This window comes from Tachypleus tridentatus, chromosome 6, assembly GCF_004210375.1.
Source record: "Tachypleus tridentatus isolate NWPU-2018 chromosome 6, ASM421037v1, whole genome shotgun sequence".
Lineage (NCBI taxonomy): Eukaryota > Metazoa > Arthropoda > Merostomata > Xiphosura > Limulidae > Tachypleus > Tachypleus tridentatus.
In genome coordinates, this window is record NC_134830.1 from 161,538,962 (window position 1) to 161,556,282 (window position 17,321).

Sequence of the window (17,321 nt, forward strand, 5' to 3'; positions counted from 1 at the left end):
CATGTCATACAGAACTACCCGGAATAAACTTGTTAACAATTTGTCTCATATTTTGCCTTTTGCGTTTCTTTTTTTGAGGAGTATATATCGTATAGCATGTGAGGCAGAAAAGGGAAGAAGGATAGACGCTACTTAAATCAAATTAAACTGATCATTATTACCAGAGTCTTGAGCAAATTACTGCAGGGAAGAGACCCAGTGCTTTCACCGATTCTAAACTTCTCTAGCGTGTAAATCAAATTTAACCAAAGCGAAGATTTTAACGTAGTATTTCATTGGTTAAAAGGCCTAAAGTTGGAAGAATGTGTCATTTCTAATTGAATAATTTCCGTTCTTATAGTCATCACTTGAAAAGAAAAATGAATTAAACGTTTCCAAGGCATTGATTTACAAGATATTTAGATATTATATATCTGTATATATATTGTATTTACGTAAACCTCAAACATGTTTGTGTGTATACGACTAAATATTTCACAGGTAAATACATATATATATAGAGAGATAGACTTTTCTTTAGTAACAAAACATGGCGTTTTTAATAGTCTTTGTTTCATTGTAAAACCACACAATTGACATTCCGCGTTCTATCCCCCACGAGGAATCAAATTTAGGATTTTGATATCACGAATATACCAGGGGACCAACTTTATTCAGTGGAACAATAAGCGTGAAAATGAAAATAAAAATAAAGAGAGAATAATAATAAAATTATGTTGCTAACTATTTGTGTGGATTGGCAATGTTTTTTTTTCTTAATTTCTAAAACATGAATTGTGTTGTTGTTGTTTTTTCAAGCGGGAAATAAGTCCAATTTAGATTCCGGGAATGATGGATCGTCCAATAAGTTCAGTAACAGAAACAAACAAGTAACTTCTCGACAATGGCTGAGTGACAAGAAAAAAAAGGTTTCAGATGTCTGATTTAGGGTAACTCAGTTTTCTCTGGAAACAGACCAACAACTGAGGGAGTGCGTGTCGGAAATGCACAAAAATACATATTATAAACATGTGGAGATTTTTACAATTATGAAAAAATATGCAACATGAAATTAGAAGAGTACTGTATCATAAAGATACGTATGATAAATAATCATATTTCATTAGTGAATAATGTTATGCACAAAGACAAAATATATTTATAAACATATTTACATATGTATAGAAAAATCTCTCACATTCATACAACAGAACTTCAAATTCTATAGTTGCTCATACGTTTACAAGTTTCTAAACTTTGTTTTTTAATTTAAAAAGATGTGTATACGTGAATATAATCCAACTTGGAGTCTCTTTAATATACGTGAATATAACCTAACTTAATATATGTGAATATAATCCAACCTGAAGTCTCTTTAATATACGTGAATATAACCTTACTTGGCATCTACTTAATATATGTGAATATAATACAACTTGGAGTCTCTTTAATATACGTGAATATAACCTTACTTGGCATCTACTTAATATATGTGAATATAATCCAACTTGGAGTCTCTTTAATATACGTGAATATAACCTAACTTAATATATGTGAATATAATCCAACTTGAAGTCTCTTTAATATACGTGAATATAACCTTACTTGGCATCTACTTAATATATGTGAATATAATACAACTTGGAGTCTCTTTAATATACGTGAATATAACCTTACTTGGCATCTACTTAATATATGTGAATATAATCCAACTTGGAGTCTCTTTAATATACGTGAATATAACCTTACTTGGCATCTACTTAATATATGTGAATATAATCCAACTTGGAGTCTCTTTAATATACGTGAATATGACCTTACTTGGCATCCACTTAATATATGTGAATATAGTCCAACTTGGAGTCTCTTTAATATACGTGAATATAACCTAACTTAATATATGTGAATATAATCCAACTTGAAGTCTCTTTAATATACGTGAATATAACCTTACTTGGCATCTACTTAATATATGTGAATATAATACAACTTGGAGTCTCTTTAATATACGTGAATATAACCTTACTTGGCATCTACTTAATATATGTGAATATAATACAACTTGGAGTCTCTTTAATATACGTGAATATACTTAATATATGTGAATATAATACAACTTGGAGTCTCTTTAATATACGTGAATATAATACAACTTGGAGTCTCTTTAATATACGTGAATATAATCCAACTTGGAGTCTTTTTAATATACGTGAATATAACCTAACTGGGCATCCACTTAATATATGTGAATATAATCCAACGTGTGGTCTACTTGGTATACGTAAATACCCAATTTGTTATCTCTTTAATATACATGAATATAATGTATCTTAGCATCTATTCAATATACATGAGTATCATACAACTTAGCACGTTCTCTATATACGTGAATATAACTTAACGTAGCATCTACTTAAAACACGTGAATATAATCCAACTTGGCATTTACTTAATATATCTGAATATATTTCAATTCAGCATCTATTTAGCATACGTAAACAGAATCCATCTTGGGGGTCTATTTAACCTTAAGCAATTCAATTAATCAAATAAAACAAGACACTTGCAGAGCAATATGCAATGAAAGAAACGGTACAGTGAAATTGAATTTCTTTGTCCCTAGTAATTGACTTTGACTGTTCGTAATTTAACTGCGTGTTACTGTACAACACACTAAGAAATAAATGACGGAAGACCAAAATTACCAAAATCAGGCACAAGTACATGCATAAGTCTAAAGGGAGATAAAAAAAACAACAAGAGAAAACGAAACTAAAGAGTTCTACTTTCATCATACAAAAAGTAAACGACTGTACCTATTCAAGTTACTTTTTTGTTGTTCATTACATAAGTCTCTTGTTCAAGTAGAGTCGAGAAGGTCTGTATTGTTTTGAACTTCACACAAAGCTACACGAGGGCTATCTGCGTTAGCCGTCCCTAATTTACTAATGTAAGACTAGAGGGAAGGCAGCTAGTCATCACCACCCACCGCCAACTCTTGGGCTACTCTTTTACCAAAGAACAGTGGGATTGACCGTAACATTATAACGCCATCACGGCTGAAAGGACGAGTATGTTTGGTGAGACGGGGATTCAAATCCGCGACCCTCGGATTACGAGTTGAGTGCCTTAACTACCTGGCCATGCCGGGTCCCGGGTTGAAAAGGAAGCTGAGAAAAAAAATTATTTGAAAACTATTAAAGTAACTCTGCATATTAAATTATTTATCTATTTCATAATATTTCTATCTGTTTATAAAAGTTTTAACTGCTTGATTATATTACCAGCTATAGTATAGTTTTTTGCACTTAAATGTCATACGAATTTGAATTTCAAAAAAGAGGAGAAATCTACCATTATTTTTTTTTTCTATTTTAATTTATTTCTATTCTTCCATGACTTTTCCTTCTATGCCATAATGTGTAGCGCGAGACGTCTCTGGTCTAAGTCACCAGATGAAAGCTGTGAAACAAAAGTGTACGTGTTTGTTACCATCTGTTTTTTGTTGTTGTTTGTGTTTTGTTTTTTCTCTCTTTCTGTTGCATCGACTTTAAACCGAAATATCGTGTATATAACGGTTGGTCACGAGTGGTATGTTTTAAAGCCTACTGTCTACAAAAGTCGAAGTTCATTTAACAGTGCATCGCTAGTCTGATTTGTGGGTGTATCAGGACGAGACGTGACCTTAACGTTGTACATAAAAATATACATATACGTACACGTGTGTGTGTGTGTGTGTTTATTTTTTCAGTCGAGTATTGCCAGCGCCCCCTGATGAGCTCGAGTTACTTCCCAGGAAAGTGTCAAGAAGCGTCTAATAATCTGACAATAAATACTTTCAATCATGAGAAACCATAGTTTCACTGACACTTTAAACGATTAACGCAATCGCGCCTGTTAAGAATGAAATTACAATATAATAGAAACATTAGAAAACCATATAAAGGCAAATATCTGATAGATTTATCAATCTTATAGCACATAACTGTCCACTAAGTATGCAGCAATGCTTGTAATGTTAGTTAATAACAATGTTTGCAAACAGTACTTTCATCAAACGACATAAACTATCACTTGTAACATGTTACCGTTTTCTTTGAGATTTAACTGACGTATGCTAGCATAAGTCAACATAAGTAAATATCAAAATAAACGAAATTTCGCAGACGACGATTTTTGTTCTTTAACGAATATGTTTTTTAAGAGCTACCCTTTTATGCACAAGTATATTACATGAAGAACTCATAGGGCCCGAGATGGCCTTGTGGTTAGGGGCGCTCGACTCGTAATCTGACGGTTGCAGGTTCAAATCTCCGTGACACCAAACATGCTCGCTTTTTCAACTGTCGGGGCGTTGTAATGTGACGATCAATCCCACTGTTTGTTGGTAAAAAAGTAGCTTAAAGGAGTTGGCGGTAGATGGTAATGACTAGCTGTCTTCTCTCTAGCCTTACACCCCTTAATTAGGGGCTTACGCGAAATTAAAAACACAAACAAACAAGAGTTAGCAGCCTAAAACTGCCCATTTTTAATCACATTATTCTTACCCTTCTTGTAACTAGGTGATTTTGTTGATAACAGAATCCCCAGTAGCATTTGGTTTACACAGAAACGTAAAACACAATATTACAATTAACTGCAGGATCCCGAATGTATCGTTATCCGAGGATCGCGGGTTCGAATTCCTGTCACACCAAACATGCTCGCCCTTTCAGCCGTGGGGGCGTTATAATGTGTCGGCCAATCCCACTGTTCGTTGGTTAAAGAGTACCCCAAGCGTTGGCGGTGGGTGGTGATGATTAGCTGCCTTCCCTCTAGCCTTACACTGTTAAATTAGGGACGGCTTGTGCAGATAGCCTTCGTGTTGCTTTTTGCGAAATTCAAACCAAATTAAATCCGAATGTATTTTACGTAGCAAATGCGTAATTTCAACTAATTTTGTTCTGTTCTTTACGCCAAATATTGTAATATGAAGAAACATAAACCGCCAATATGGACCCTAACAACAGTAAAAGATACGAAAATAAGTCTGTTATTAAAAAGTCAAACAACGAAAGAATTGATATGTAAACTTCTTTTGTTTGAATGTCGAAAAATTATTTGAGATGCTTTAGGGAAACTTAATAACGACTATACAAAGTTACACGAATAACAAAATAATACTAAATCAAATAGTGGTGGTTGGTTGGTTGTCCTTATATAATTCGTAACAAAATATTTCCAAGTTTGATTTGAATTTTCGCGTCCCTAAGTTATCAGTGAAAGACTAAGACGGAAGGTAACCAGTCATCACCACACACCGCCAATCCGTGGGCTGTTCTTCTGCCAACGAAGAGTGGGATTGACCGTCACATTATAACGCCTACACAGCTAAAAGGGCGAGCACGTTTGAGGACTGGCATTCGAATCCACGACTCTCTCGTTATTCAAATAAAGTAATATAGAGACAAGGAATCAAGAGAACATTTCTGATTTGAACATTTCTTTCGATGTTTAATGGAACTTGCACTATCCACTTCAATATCTTTTGATATTTAACGGAACTTGCACTATCCACTTCAACACCCTTTGATGTTTAATGGAACTTGCACTGTCCACTTCAACATCTTTTGATGTTTAATGGAACTTGACTTCAACATCTTTTGATGTTTAATGGAACTTGCACTATCCACTTCAACATCTTTTGATGTTTAACGGAACTTGCACTATCCACTTCAACACCCTTTGATGTTTAATGGAACTTGCACTATCCACTTCAACATCTTTTGATGTTTAATGGAACTTGCACTGTCCACTTCAACATCTTTTGATGTTTAATGGAACTTGCACTATCCACTTCAACATCTTTTGATGTTTAATGGAACTTGCACTATCCACTTCAACATCTTTTCACAACAAAAGTACAGTTATATTTAAGCACGCATGTTTAGAAGGAGGTTTTGGAGAACGCCTGGAAAACGGTTGTTTCCAGGACCATTCTTAAAAAAAAATCGAACTTTATTCGATTAATTGGGTGAATGCTTTATTAATCGATTAACCTACTATAAACACATTTTTACCCACTTCGCCGATCTTCACGTTTCTAAAAGCTAATCCTCTCATAACTGAAAGGACGAGCATTTTGATGATTGAGATTCGAACCCGCGACCAGCAAATTGCGAGACAAGCACCAGTTCATGAAGTGGCCCAATACCTTACGAGCGCATGAGCTAAACGAACATAAAATTGGAGTCGCTTCAATTTCAAATGTTCCTAATTTTGAACTAATGATGAGAGGTATAGTAGCCACCATACAGTACATCCGGTCATTTCTCCAAGTGAAGTGGCGGAACTAAAGTTCACTTTTATACGGTGCCTAGAGATGATGCAGTGGCATCACGTCTCTAATCACAGACCATTGTGTTTGTTTGTTTGTTTTAAACCCAAAGCTACTAAAGGAATCTATAGTTGTGATATTTATAATCTGTTTGTTTGTAGTTAAGTAAAAAGTTACACAATGGGCTATTTGTATCTTCCTAACCACGGCTATCGGAACCCGGTTTTATTACGTTGTAAGACCGCAGATACATTGTTGTGCCATTAGTGAGCGATATTTATTGTGAGGAACAAACTTTCAGTTAATTTATCTCGGTACTAATTTGGAAAGAAACTGGTTGTTGGAAAATTAAGACAACAGTAATAATGTAAAGTAGACGACATTTTATATAAAGGAACAGCTACAACGTTCGTTTTTTCCTACTCAAAAAGTTATGATATCCTACACAATATTGTCATCATAACAAACATAAATTTTGGAAATGATGAAGGATAAAAGAAGACAGACATTCGACCAAAATGATGAAAGAAAAAAAAGAAAATAACTGAGTTTTGCTTTCATGTGTCTCTGTAAGTAAGGTTATATTTCGTTGTTTCTGTTATAGTAACTTCATGAACAGTATTGTGTAATAAGCAAGTAAATAATATTAATTTCTATTATTTTTAATTATATAATTATTTTTATGAAGTTCACTTTGCATTGTTAATTCAATATACGGGTTTCTTTGTTTTTGATTTCAAGGACCGAGCTAAAAACTGGCTATATAATATGAACCAAAGTAGTGAAAACAAGCCATTAAAAACAAATAACCACAATCTACCATCCGAACCAATAAGTAGTAAAAACGAGTCATTAGAAACAAATAACCACAATCTACCATCCCAATCAATAAGTAGTAAAAACAAGCCATTAGAAACAGATAACCACGATCTACCATCCGAACCAATAAGTAGTAAAAACAAGCCATTATAAACGAATAACCACAATCTACCATGCCAATCAATAAGTTGTGAAAAGAAGCCATTAGAAACAGATAACCACAATCTACCATCCGAACCAATAAGTAGTAAAAAGAAGCCATTAAAAACAGATAACCACAATCTACCATCCGAACCAATAAGTAGTAAAAACAAGCCATTAGAAACAGATAACCACGATCTACCATCCGAACCAATAAGTAGTAAAAACGAGTCATTAGAAACAAATAACCACAATCTACTATCCCAATCAATAAGTAGTAAAAACAAGCCATTATAAACAGATAACCACGATCTACCATCCGAACCAATAAGTAGTAAAAACAAGCCATTATAAACGAATAACCACAATCTACCATCCCAATCAATAAGTTGTGAAAAGAAGCCATTAGAAACAGATAACCACAATCTACCATCCGAACCAATAAGTAGTAAAAAGAAGCCATTAGAAACAGATAACCACAATCTACCATCCGAACCAATAAGTAGTAAAAACAAGCCATTAGAAACAGATAACCACAATCTACCATCCGAACCAATAAGTAGTAAAAACAAGCCATTATAAACAGATAACCACAATCTACCATGCGAACCAATAAGTAGTAAAAACAAGCCATTATAAACAGATAACCACGATCTACCATCCGAACCAATAAGTAGTAAAAACAAGCCATTAGAAACAAATAACCACAATCTACCATCCGAACCAATAAGTAGTAAAAACCAGCCATTAGAAACAAATAACCACAATCTACCATCCCAATCAATAAGTGGTAAAAACCAGCCATTAGAAACAAATAACCACAATCTACCATCCGAACAAATAAGTAGTAAAAACAAGGCATTAGAAACAAATAACCACAATCTACCATCCGTATCAATAAGAAGTAAAAACAAGCCATTAGAAACAAATAATCACCATTTACCATCCAAACCCACAAGTTGAAATAAAAACAAGCCATCAGAAACGAATAATCACAATCTACCATCCGAACCAATAATCAGTGAAAAGAAGCCTTTAGAAAAATATAACGAGGACCTAACGGAGATGTTATTTGATCGAAGAACTGACTACATATATGTATATATATAAAAAGAGAGATCCAAGACTTTGACCCGTTGGTCCTTTTAACCTTCTACAGAAAATAAAAATGGCTCTTAAAATGTACTCTATTTATGTATATATATACACACACACATACATCTAGTATCTAATAACAAGCTTTGCCCACTGAAAAAAGTTAGGACTTTTCACAAAACATACTATCCCACTAAACGTCGAGTTAAAATATTGGTAAGCAGCTGTTGGTATTATCATAAGGTTCTACTAAACAGACAGACAGACAGGCAGACAGACAGTTATTTTATAGGGTTTCACTTCCACCTGATCACACATACATATTACATAGCATTGTGCAACAAGTTAGCTACCAACGATATTTTTATAAGTCACGTTCACCTGTCACTAGAACAGAGCCAGGGGGCGCCAGCTGAGAAAGCATGCTGAGTTTTTAATTAGTTGAAATCAGCACGAACAGGAAACAAGTCCTAGTCAAACGTATTCTGACACACACACATATACGTAGACATACATAAATATAATATATCAATGCTTTACGCATACGCCCTACAGCGAAACTTATCTTTAAATACAGTTTGTTGAAGCAAAAAATCGTGTTATTTTATGTTTGTAACTAAAATATAGTAACAAGAAAAATATCACTACTCATTCTTTTACAGCAAATACCTTCTTGATCGTCACAAAATCTGACAACAACAACAATAACAGTAAGCCACATCGGGCTATCTGAATGAAAGGTTTAAGTGTGACTTAAGAATGAAACAAAGCATAGAGTGATAATATAGGTAGTTGGACTTAAGAATCAGAGGAAAGCCACATCAATATAGGTAGTTGGACTTAAGACAAAGCATGCTGTTACAATATAGGTATCTGCCGAATGAAAGGTTTAAGAATGAAACAAAGCATAGAGTGATAATATAGGTAGTTGGACTTAAGAATGAAACAAAGCATAGAGTGATAATATAGGTAGTTGGACTTAAGAATGAAACAAAGCATGCTGTTACAATATAGGTAGTTGGACTTAAGAATGAAACAAAGCATGCAGTGACAATATAGGTAGTTGGACTTAAGAATGAAACAAAGCATACTGTTACAATATAGGTAGTTGGACTTAAGAATGAAAAACAAAGCAGGTAGTTGGACTTGTTACAATATAGGTAGTTGGACTGAAGAATGAAACAAAGCATACTGTTACAATATAGGTATTTGGACTTAAGAATGAAACAAAGCATACTGTTACAATATAGGTAGTTGGACTTAAGAATGAAACAAAGCATACTGTGACAATATAGGTAGTTGGACTTAAGAATGAAACAAAGCATACTGTTACAATATAGGTAGTTGGACTTAAGAATGAAACAAAGCATACAGTGACAATATAGGTAGTTGGACTTAAGAATGAAACAAAGCATACTGTTACAATATAGGTAGTTGGACTTAAGAATGAAACAAAGCATACAGTGACAATATAGGTAGTTGGACTTAAGAATGAAACAAAGCATACTGTTACAATATAGGTAGACGGACTGAAGAATGAAACAAAGCATACTGTTACAATATAGGTAGATGGACTGAAGAATGAAACAAAGCATACTGTTACAATATAGGTAGTTGGACTTAAGAATGAAACAAAGCATACTGTTACAATATAGGAAGATGGACTTAAGAATGAAACAAAGCATACTGTTACAATATAGGTAGATGGACTGAAGAATGAAACAAAGCATACAGTTACAATATTGGTAGATGGACTCAAGAATGAAACAAAGCATACTGTTACAATATAGGTAGATGGACTCAAGAATGAAACAAAGCATATTGTTACAATATAGGTAGTTGGACTTAAGAATGAAACAAAGCATACTGTTACAATATAGGTAAATGGACTTAAGAATGAAACAAAGCATACTGTTACAATATAGGTAGATGGACTTAAGAATGAAACAAAGCATACTGTTACAATATAGGTGGATGGACTTAAGAATGAAACAAAGCATACTGTTACAATATAGGTAGATGGACTCAAGAATGAAACAAAGCATATTGTTACAATATAGGTAGTTGGACTTAAGAATGAAACAAAGCATACTGTTACAATATAGGTAGTTGGACTTAAGAATGAAACAAAGCATACTGTTACAATATAGGTAGATGGACTTAAGAATGAAACAAAGCATACTGTTACAATATAGGTAGTTGGACTCAAGAATGAAACAAAGCATATTGTTACAATATAGGTAGTTGGACTTAAGAATGAAACAAAGCATACTGTTACAATATAGGTAGATGGACTTAAGAATGAAACAAAGCATACTGTTACAATATAGGTAGATGGACTTAAGAATGAAACAAAGCATACTGTTACAATATATGTAGACGGACTGAAGAATGAAACAAAGCATACTGTTACAATATTGGTAGATGGACTCAAGAATGAAACAAAGCATACTGTTACAATATTGGTAGATGGACTCAAGAATGAAACAAAGCATACTGTTACAATATTGGTAGTTGGACTGAAGAATGAAACAAGTATATTGCTGAAATTTAATCAGTTACATCGTATACTGAAGCCAGATACATTGCGACAGGTTAAGTAATTGTTACTAACTGATGGAATCGATTTTTTAAAACTCAACTAGCTGGATTACACAATAAAACAAGGTAGATTCTGGAGTATAAATCTTCACGATACATTCAAAAACATCTGGAAAATAACATTTTGAACTATAACTATACTATGTATAGTGCCAATCTTCTGAGTACAACACTTGATATAGAATAGTTATGTATTAGGTGTTTCCTTGTGTTCTGTGTTGTTGTTGTTGTTTTTTTCACCTTATTTTAAGGATTTTGACTAACTTGCTGCTAAAAGTGTTTTAGAGTTTTATGACACAACAAAATTGAATATTAGCATGAATGTGAGTTATACAGTTATAATAGTTAAGCTCAATACGAAACGAGGCATTACCACAGTTTGGACTCTACTAAAGTTAAAACAAACTATCTATTCCAATGCATAGTTCCTACAGTTTGCCTTCTACTGCATTCACAAGTTATGGATTTTAAAATGATACACATTAACAGAACAATGGCCAGGTGGTAAAGGCGCTCAACTCGTAATCTGAGGGTCGCTGGTTCGAATCGCTGTCACACCAAAGTTGCTCGCCCTTTCAGTCGTGGGGGCGTTATAATTCAACGTTCAATCCCCCTATTCGTTGGAAAAAAAAAAGTAGTCCAGGAGTTCGCAGTGGGTGGTGATGACTAGCTGCCTTCCCTCTAGCCTTACACTGCTAAGTTAGGGATGACTAGCGCAGATAGCCCTCGTGTAGCTAGCTTGCGAGAAATTCAAAAACAAACAAACCAGAAAAGTTCAAACAGTATAGAATGTTGGCTTACAGCATGACTTGGAAAATAATAAAGTCTCAATGGATGAACTAAAGATTCCATGTGAGTTATAACGAGTTAAAGTGTTATATGCCAAAGCGATACAGACAAGTACAATGATCCGAGTAGTCGAGTTACACAAATATATACAGAATTAATAGAGTCTAATGTGCTAGACAACATTAAATACAAAGTCTCAAAACTTGCAGTAAATAATTACTAGTCTTAGCTATCCTATGTCAAAGGTTATGGCCACAGTCCAGAACAAGCGTTTGGACTACAAGATAATGTTAGTATTGCATGATTTCCTATAATTGTCTTGTACACATTCTCTCAATTAATTTAAACTTCAAATGAATCTCTGTTTTAGGGTAACATTTATTCACGAAACGTTAACTATACCCAAGCTTTCGTTTTTATTTTCCTCTATAACTTAATTTTGTTGTGATATAATATAATTCCTTAACGTTAAATTATAGTTACGCACGTCAAGTTTTTTTTTCTTTCAAAAGAAGTATATATGTTATGAGAAATGTAGAGGGCCGTCTTACAAAAATTACAATTTTCAAAGCACTTTTTTATTGAATTCATTATTTTAATGAAAGCTAGGTAATCATAGACAGGTAGTTATGTGGTAAATCACTAAACAGATGAAAAAGAAAGAGCAATCTAACTAATAAAAACAACAACAACGAAATTTAGGAAGGTTCGTCTATATTAAATAGATACAGATATATAATATAGAACGTTACGTAGATAGACATATATAAACAGAGCCTACCAGCGGCATCTCCATATTTGGAAACCTATTTCTTTCCCCTCGCCATGATCTTATACTTACCATCAGCTTGCTGGGACTTGAACCTAGGTTCGAAGAGAAAGTTTCTTAACTTCAACAACGAGATAACAGGGGTTGCACAGGCTAACCCCGCTTGTTGTTGTCGAATATCCATCACCTCTTGGCTTTAGCGTATTCCCGCCGACAGGCAAGGCCAGAAAGTATATCATAGCCGCGTATACAAAAGGGGAGAAAACAAATCAGCAGGTGGCGAGTTTTTCGTTCCTCCTTTTCCTACTGGCGCTACGAAAGACACAAAAGGTATTCTGATGTTTACAGACGATTAATAGGAGAACAATGCTGTTAGGCCTAACTAATCCCACAACCGAACGCTGTTGGACTGGGCTGTACGACGAAGAAATTTTTTACAAGATATTTACTGGCTTTCTTTATGATATTTCTACCAAAACAACGTAAGTAATACCACCCGTTCTGTAACGATAAAACTGAAAGTGCCGACTATGTTTGTTTTCTAGCTAGAGATGAGCCAACCCTAATTTTTGAACTGACACGTGAATGCAACTAGTTAGTCAACAGTTCTTGGCCTACTTTGTTTTTCGTTTTGACAAAGGCATAAGGCGCGATTCTTGGACATAAGAATTCACAGTCCGCAACAGTAGTAGTAGGGGTAAGAGGTTAAGATTGTACATGACCCTCCCAGGGCCACCCGAAGGATATAATTTCCGATAAACAGAAACAGCGAACATTAGTAGCAACTAGGCCTTGCCTGGCTTGTTACGTCAGATAGGTAAAAATGCATATTTCGCCTTAATACAGTCTGTATAGCGAAAGTAAACTTGCAAACGAAAATAACGTACGTATTCCAACAAGCTGCAAATATAATGACAAGTTTCACGACTGGGAGGGAGTGTTCGCTGTAAAAAAAAAATATTCCTTGCGAATGTGACTGTTAATATTATAATAACGTATACCTATCATTCGGTTATCAATAAAATTGTTCACAAGATAACGACATATGTGCAGAGCGGACTTGAAAAACAACAATAAGAGTCGACATATACTTTCAATCATTTACAGTTTTGTGGAGGGGTGATAAAAGGTAGTGAAAACAATTTCTTAAAAATACACAGTATTAATAACACATACAGATCATCCTGGTCGGTGTTTTTTTACGCATAATATTATAATTTCTCAGTTAACACATCACAGCATTAATAACACATACAGATCATACTGGTATTTTTTTACGTACAATGTTATGACTTTTCAGTTACACATCACAGAATTAACAACACATACAGATCACACTGTTTTTGTTTTACGTACAAAGTTATAAATCCTCAGTTAATACATCACAGCATTAATAATACATACAGATTATACTGGTGTTTTTTGTTTTTCTTACGTTCAGTATTACAATTGCTTTGCTTAAATTCCTACATTAGGTTTGTGCCATTGGAGAAGTTTTTCTAACTCCTCACGCGCAGCTAACTATATAATTTCCACCCGCTTTTTTTCGGAGTCATGGTGATTGTTCCTCAGACTGTAATTTCTTGTTTAGGCTTCTCGCTGTGCTATTAAGTATCTTTGAACTAGTGTCGCCCAAATTTATTTGTGCTTAAAAATCACCAGTCTTTTCCCCTAACTTGGCACTTTGGCTTTCAATACGTTGTAGTAGAATTCTGAGTTTGTCCGGCGGTGTTTTGTTGTTTTTTTTTTTTTTTTTTTGGGGGGGTATTTGCGCAAATATATTTTTAAAAAACTATCTGCTCTGGTCATCCCTACTTTTGAACTAAAACACCAGGATAGAGATAGCGAGTCAGCAGCATCTACCACCATTTTTTGTCTGACTGAATAGTGGATCTTTTTTTTTTTGCGGTGAACATTGGATCCGTAGATTCATATCTCGGCACATTAACAACGAGGGCATACCCAACCCTTTTCTAAGAGAAGCTTTCATCTACGTACGTGTAAGGCTTACAACGGAACATGCGTGCAAGTTCTTCAGAAAATTTAGATGTGTTATTCTTGACCTTTGAGTTTAAACAAAGCTGTTTTTATAAAATATGAAGTCCCTAAGTGAAACCCTCGATAAAAGCTTTGTTTTATTGGTACGTTATTACACAACCATAAGCACTTTTCTTGGGGAGAGGAGGGTATATTTCTCCTCATAAATAGACGAACGTAAGTTCAAACTACTATCACTCTGTGATTCTGGAGCTCAAACGGTTACCACGATGAGCACGTAACTAATTAATGGCCAATCCTAGTTAACCAGCAACGTTTAAGACTGGACTAAAGTATTTTGGACTAAGCACAAACACACACACATACAAACATATACGGGGGAATACCTATAGATGACGCTGGCTAACTGTACACTCTTTTTTTTACCCAATGCTCCATTTTATTCCTTTTAACTAGGCCCGGCATGGCCAGGTGGTTAAAGCGCTCGACTCGTAATTTGAGGGTCGCGGGTTTGAATCACACCAAACATGCTCGCCCTTTCAGCCGTGGGGGCGTTATAATGTGACAGTCAATCCCACTATTCGTTGGTAAAAGAGTAGCCCAAGAGTTGGCAGTGGGTGGTGATGACTAGCTGCCTTCCCTCTAGCCTTACACTGCTAAATTAGGTACAGTTAGCGCAGATAACCCTCGAGTAGCTTTGCGCGAAATTTAAAACAAACTAAACTGTTTACGACATGTATTTCCACACACACGTAAGTAGGGTTGATGAAACAGGTAGTTAAATACACTTACAATTTTAACATGTAACTGAATCTAACCATTTGAATCTCGTGATTTGTTTTGCATCTTTGTTGGTAAACGCAAAGCTACACAATGAGCTTCTGTACTCTTTCCACCGCGAATATCGTAACTTGAGTTTTAGCATTATTCGCGACCAGGGAGCATTAACTGTAGGGAAAACTAATATTCTATTTTGTGGTTTTTTCTTAACCATCTAGATACCATTAAGATATTTTCATTGAAATATACTTGGTGTATTACACCTACTGTTTTTGTCCCCCCCCCAGTGTCACGATCGTATGCCCTATAACGCTAGAAATTGGGTTTAGATACCCGTCATGGGCACAGCACAATTGGCACATTGTATGCTTTTTGCTTAGCTATAAACGAGTAATTAAACAAAAATTAATGGTAAAAAAGTTATAAAAAAACAAACAGAATTTTCAAAAGAAGAATAGGAGAATGGAATTCAAACACGTGCGTCTGATGACTGATAACAGCTGTCTAGTTAAAGAAACGCTATCCCTTAATTAACAAAAAAATTCTGGGGAGCATTCATTATAGCTGACGGCTTAATTATTTTTTTATGGAGTTGAAATATTTATTACGTGTGCGAGAGATTTTTGTTAGTGTTTCACATCAGACTAACTCCTTCATTGACTTACACTCTTGTCACAGGACGATTTTACACTTTACTTTTATTACTCTGATGCACTGTCTTAATGGCTCAAAAATAACAAGATATACTTCCTTTATAATGAATTCGATGGATACAAGTATGAAAAGTTAAAATCAAGCAGTATTTCCTACAAGTAAAACATATCAAAGGTATTCCTAACTCTTGCTAACAGCTGAGCCAAAATGGGCTTAACCCAATTACATTATTAAATCTGTAGTCAGTTAGTTCTAATCCCCCCTCCGCCATAGGGTATAAAAAAACAGTAACCCTAACTATCATAATCGGTAAATAAAATTCAATACTAGTAAAAAAACATCCTACAGTACAAGGTAAAACAGTTTACTTTATAACCAAATTTAAATTAAATATTTCAGTCTTACAGCGATACTTTAATCAAAATCAAAGTAAATTCCCAAATTGTTCCTAAGCTGCTAAGAAAAAAAAAGTTACGCCTAAAATCCAAAATTTTAACACCTAAGCCTAATCTTTTATAATTTCAAAATTGATGATGTCGCCACACGCAACCAAGTTGGAAATTATCTTTTATGTTATTTGAAGTTTATCGGATATTTTAATTATTAAACGAAAGTAAGAAAAGCATAAATAACAACTTGTTATTTAATAATCTTGTTTTTTCACTCACTATCCGATGAGAATAATGTTCAAAATGAGATTTTCTTTGTTAGGCAATTTTTTTATAACTTATTGCTACTCTGGGAGAACTGGCTGTACGTTTGCAATGAAAAGTAGGCCAAGCATTACACACGGACACGTGCATATTTAAATTATAATACTGAAGTGTTCCAAAATATCTTAAAATTTATTAGTATTGAAATTTAAATGGTTTATTCACAAACACCGTCGTGGCACATACTAAATTAGCTTTAAATAATACCAGTGTTTAATAATGCACCATAAATATTTTAAAATTAGACTCTCCCCAGTTTCACAATAGAATAAAAAAAATTAATCAAGAATTTTCTATATAAAGATAAAAATCGTGGGATGACAATGATGCAGTAAGACATCAAATTATGTTGAATGTATGAGATTGTTCCCAGTTTCACATACATATATATATGTATATATCTACACAGGAAATTACTGAATAATTTTTTTAGTTCTATGTTTGAGACTTGGGACAGTCTCAAAAAATATTTGCTGTGCGCTTTTAAATTTTGGTTTTTATTTTAACATACGGTTGCTGCTGAATATTGACTAGCTGTATTGGCGCTGGTCATTTTTCGTCATGAAAAATACTTGTTAACCGAACACATTCTGTTGCCTGAAAATAAACTATTTTGAGAGGAAAATTAAGTACCAGAAAACCTCACCAGAAGCTCCACCATTGTTCC

At 34.3% G+C, this 17,321-nt stretch overlaps 1 protein-coding gene across 14 annotated transcripts in view; it reads right to left on the minus strand.

Annotated features, from left to right (window-relative positions):
• Positions 1-17,321, minus strand: part of LOC143254306 (uncharacterized) — a 269,977-nt gene that overhangs the window by 96,199 nt on the left and 156,457 nt on the right. For 5 of the 14 annotated variants that reach the window (XM_076509270.1, XM_076509272.1, XM_076509266.1 and 2 more), the window contains exon 2: positions 12,582-12,821. The exons of the other annotated variants lie outside the window; for them this stretch is intronic. In XM_076509270.1, the coding sequence (XP_076365385.1) occupies positions 12,582-12,693 (112 nt within the window). In that variant the 5' untranslated portion in view covers positions 12,694-12,821. The remainder of the gene's footprint in view (positions 1-12,581; positions 12,822-17,321) is intronic. 14 annotated transcript variants of the gene reach the window in all.